This window comes from Brachyhypopomus gauderio, chromosome 18, assembly GCF_052324685.1.
Source record: "Brachyhypopomus gauderio isolate BG-103 chromosome 18, BGAUD_0.2, whole genome shotgun sequence".
Taxonomy (NCBI): Eukaryota; Metazoa; Chordata; class Actinopteri; order Gymnotiformes; family Hypopomidae; genus Brachyhypopomus; species Brachyhypopomus gauderio.
In genome coordinates, this window is record NC_135228.1 from 6,254,344 (window position 1) to 6,259,343 (window position 5,000).

Sequence of the window (5,000 nt, forward strand, 5' to 3'; positions counted from 1 at the left end):
ATAAAACTCTCTCTGTCTCTCTGTCTGTGTCTCTCTGTCTCTCTGAGTCTCTCTGTTCCTTTCTCTCTGTCTGTGTCTCTCTGTCTCTCTCTCTCTCTCTCTCTCTCTCTCTGAGCCTCTCTGTTCCTATCTCTCTGTCTATCTATGTGGGAATTTCTTAAGGAGGCTGTGTTTTTGTGTTTATGCCGACTAGAATATGGTCCAAACACACACACACACACACACACACACACAGAGAGAGAGAGAGAGAGAGAGAGAGAGAGACACACACAGACCGAGATATAATCACACACTCATTTACACAGACTCACACATTCACAGACTCACATACAGACTCACACACACACACAAAGTATTCTGCCTTTTACCGCAGGTCCTGGGTCTCCCTTCTGCCCTGGTGGTCCGGCCAGCAAAGGGAACATTGTCGGATCAAGATCAAAGTCCTGAGGCCAATCAGCAGGCAGAATGGTGGTCGTTTCTAGTATGGGTGTGACCTTTCGTGGGGTCACATCTTTGACAGGAGATTGTGCCATCTTAATGGTTGGTTTAGGAGGTGAAGGAGTGTTTGGTATGTTTGGAGCAACAGGGTCGAGTAGTGTGGCCTTTGATGTCTTCCTTGGCTTGGTCATGGTTGTGGGCGTGGTCTTGGGCGTGGCTGTAGTCCTGGGCTTGGTTGATATTGTGGGTGTGGTCCTGGGCGTGGCTGTAGTCCTGGACATGGGAGTGGGTGTGGGCATGGTCCTGGGCGTGGCCTTGGGCGTGTCCATAGTCGTGGCTGTGGGTGTGGGAGTTGTCCTGAGTGTGTGCTGGGTGTGTCTGGGAGTGCGCTGTGTGTTAGTTTTAGCCTGTGGCTTCTTTTTAGCTGTTGTGATGGTTGTTTTCTTGATGGACGCAGCCTGGCTAGATGAAGACGTTGACGGGTCTTTCTGTCTCTTGGCGGAGCCGGGCGTAGGGGGCGTTGAGGGGTGTGACATTTTCACTGCTAGTTTTGGGCCGGTATTTTGCGAGGTGGGTTTACCGAGGGAACTTCTCTGAACGGTTGGCTTGCCTGGTGGGATTGTAGAGGGTTTCGCTGGGGCCAGCTTGGAGTCTGATGTTTTTGAACTTGTGGATTTTGACCCTGTGAGGGGTTTCATGCTGGTGCCAATGGATGCAACTGCCTTTGCGCTGATGGGTTTGTTTGTGGGCTTTGAGTGTTGGGGTTTGGTAGGGACGGCTTTTGGCAGAGCTTTAGATGTGGTGGGTCTAATCCCTGCCGGTTTGGATACTGTGGGGGTGGGGCCCGTGGGCTTGGAGGAAGTACGTTTGAGGCTTTTTGGGGGCGTGGCTTGAGGAGCTCTGAGAGTGGGTGTGGTCGTGGTGGTGTGCGAGCGTCCTTGAGACAGAGGTGGTTTGACTGAAGTGGGTGGGGCCGTGGGCAGAGGTGCCGACCCTGAGGATGTGCCGTTGGCTCCAGTGCCGTTCAGCGCGACCGTGAACCCGAGGACGCGGTTAGGCATTGGTGTTTGGGTCGAGGTGGGCGGGGCATGGTGATGTGGGAGGGGCAGCAGGGCAGGAGGCGGGGCCGGCCGGTAGGTGTCGTTTTCGCGGCACTGCCTGCGGACGGCGCTGCAGTAGTTTCCTCGAGCCCGCGCTGACGGTACCACATCCAGCTGGCAGACGGCCCCCTCAAACGGGTCGACGCCCCGCAACAGGGCGCTCCTGCCGCCCAGCCGGAACGTCCCGCGCGGGTCCAGGCGGGCCGGGGGCGGCTGCGGGAGCTCTCGGGTCACACCCACATCGTCAGAGCGACAGGCAGAGAAAAGGGTCACCGAGCGGCCGCCGAGGACGAGGGCCAGATGATGCCAGCGTCCGTCGTGGAGGTCGTACGGGAAACTGACGGAATTCCGTGGCCCGGCATGGAACGTCAGCGTTGCCGGGGAGATCTCCAGACCCAGCTGCACCTGGGAGCCCGAGAAGACGGAGAAGAGGAAAGCCGAGTTGAGACGGTGTGAGCGCACGCTCAGGACGAGGGTGGAGTTCCAGGCGAGGAGGGGCGGGAGCAGGGAGCGGGCCGCCGCGGTGACGCGGGCGTGGGGCGTGAGGATGACTCCGGACCGCAGAGAGATGACACCGACGGGGACAGAACGGGAACCCTGCTCAACACGCAGAGCCAGCCGCTGTAGCACATCCACATCTACAACACAGTAACACACGATAACAATCAGTAACACACAATAACTCAAGGTAGTAATTAGTAACACACAACAGCAATCAGTAACACATGATAACACACAGTAATATAATAATAAGAATAATCTTTATTCGTATAACACCTTTCATACATAAATGCAACTCAAAGTGCTTTACAGAATTTATTGATATTCTTCACATACAGTAACACATAGTGACATGATAATACACAGTAAAATATGGTAACACACAGGAACACAAGCTTGAGAATACACATTAACCCATTTATACACAAGTATATATACACTGAAACATACAGATCACACACACACACACACACACACACACACACACACACACACACACACACACACACACACACATTAAACAGTACTCAAACACTCAACATGTACAGTACAGCATTCACTATTAACACATCAGTGTGCCAATAATCAGCCCCTTGGTGTCAACACACTGTGGTCATTTCACCCAAAAACATTATGGTGAAAGTCAATCCAAACATGTAAATGAGGCTATACATATTAACGACCCACACTGAGAGTGGCTGACCCGCCCCAGTCATGGGACTGGTGGTACACTGAATTCCACTGAATTGTTGAGCCATGATCTGTTTTGAATCATTAACTCATATGAACATGAGGACAACATGTTGTAGAAGCACATATCAAATATGTAATCCACTCTGACGATGAAAAATTATAATTTACACCCAGAGAAATTCTGTCTACATACTTTATGAACTGGGCCCATTAACACACAGACACACACATATTACGATATACACACATTACCACTCAATAGCACACACACATACACATGCATTTACATCTATATGCAGAATTACATACATGTGCTTCTAAATACAAAATTCTATGCTTTACACACACACACACACACACACACACTTGTCTTTTTGCGACATATGTGCACAAGAAGCTGATTGAGACTGGGAGACCAGACTCTCCTAGCACAGCATCATCTTGTTTTGGTCTTGAGTTTGGATGCTACTGGCCACCCAGCTGCTGAGGTCGGAGGGTTAAGAACACACAGCTTCAGCTTCCAGACACTGGCCAGAGTCAGAGCTGCACCTTTCAATAGCAGCATGAGACAGCAGTGTGAGACAGCAATGTGAGACAGTGTGAGACAGCAATGTGAGACAGCAGTGTGAGACAGCAGTGTGAGACAGCAATGTGAAACAGCAGTGTGAGACAACAATGTTAGACAGCAGTGTGAGACAGCAGTGTGAGACAGCAATGTGAGACAGCAGTATGAGACAGCAATGTGAGACAGCAGTGTGAGAGAGCAAAGTGAGACAGCAGTGTGAGACAGCAGTATGAGACAGCAATGTAAGACAGCAGTGTGAGAGCAACGTGAGACAGCAATGTGAGACAGCAGTGTGAGACAGCAATGTGAGACAGCAGTGTGAGACAGCAGTGTGAGACAGCAGTATGAGACAGCAATGTGAGACAGCAGTGTGAGACAGCAGTATGAGACAGCAATGTGAGACAGCAGTGTGAGAGAGCAAAGTGAGACAGCAGTGTGAGACAGCAATGTGAGACAGCAGTGTGAGAGCAACGTGAGACAGCAGTGTGAGACAGCAATGTGAGACAGCAGTGTGAGACAGCAGTGTGAGACAACAATGTTAGACAGCAGTGTGAGATAGCAGTGTGAGACAGCAATGTGAGACAGCAGTATGAGACAGCAATGTGAGACAGCAGTGTGAGAGAGCAAAGTGAGACAGCAGTGTGAGACAGCAGTATGAGACAGCAATGTAAGACAGCAGTGTGAGAGCAACATGAGACAGCAGTGTGAGACAGCAATGTGAGACAGCAGTGAGACAGCAATGTGAGACAGTGTGAGACAGCAGTGTGAGACAGCAGTGTGAGACAGTAGTGTGAGAAAGCAGTGTGAGACAGCAATGTGAGACAGCAATGTGAGACTGTAGTGTGAGACAGCAGTGTGAGACAGCAGTATGAGACAGCAATGTGAGACAGCAGTGTGAGAGAGCAAAGTGAGACAGCAGTATGAGACAGCAATGTGAGACAGCAGTGTGAGAGCAACGTGAGACAGCAGTGTGAGACAGCAATGTGAGACAGCAGTGTGAGACAGCAATGTGAGACAGCAGTGTGAGAGAGCAATGTGAGATAGCAATTCAGATAACAGTGTGTGTGGGACAGCAATGGGAGAGAGAGCAATGTGAGACCAAAGTGAGACAGCAATGTGAGAGCAAAGTGAGACAGCAATGCAAGACAGCAACATCTGACTGCAACATAAGACAAGCTATCCAATTTGCGTATATCTAGATCAGACTTCATTCTCTTGCCGAGAGGGGACTGTGTCTGTGTGTTCATCTCGTGTCTCCCGGTCTCCAATACAAGGAGGGGAGACCTGTTACCTCAGGGAGACCTGGTGTGGAGTCTCCAATCCCAAGTGGCCCAGATGCTGTCCACAAAGCTGCAGCACCCCCAGAGAATATCTCAAGGGCTGCAGCGCTCACCCTGCTCCTGAGGCCCGAGTGGGGCTTCCAGAGGCCTACTCCCACTTGGGGCCTGTTCCTGATCATAAGGCCCGTGAAAGGCCTGTTCTTGATCCTGAGGCCCACCAGAGGGATCCTTGACCCTTGATCCTGAGGCACACTGGCCTGTCCAGAAGGCCCTGATATCTTTCGAGGCTGCTTGGCCCATTTCACAGACTGCCCGGCTTGCCTCTAAGACCTCACACTGCGATGGTTTTCCTGTGACCCCTGGGGTCACTACCTGCCTTGGCTCTCCAAGAGCTCCAGAACTTTCAAACTACTGCTATTCCAC

At 51.2% G+C, this 5,000-nt stretch overlaps 1 protein-coding gene across 1 annotated transcript in view; it reads right to left on the minus strand.

Annotated features, from left to right (window-relative positions):
* The window catches only part of col27a1a (collagen, type XXVII, alpha 1a), a 70,303-nt gene that overhangs the window by 59,081 nt on the left and 6,222 nt on the right, over positions 1 to 5,000 (minus strand). Inside the window, exon 3 of the mRNA XM_076979690.1 lies at positions 369 to 2,176. Coding sequence (XP_076835805.1) covers positions 369 to 2,176 — 1,808 coding nt within the window. The remainder of the gene's footprint in view (positions 1 to 368; positions 2,177 to 5,000) is intronic.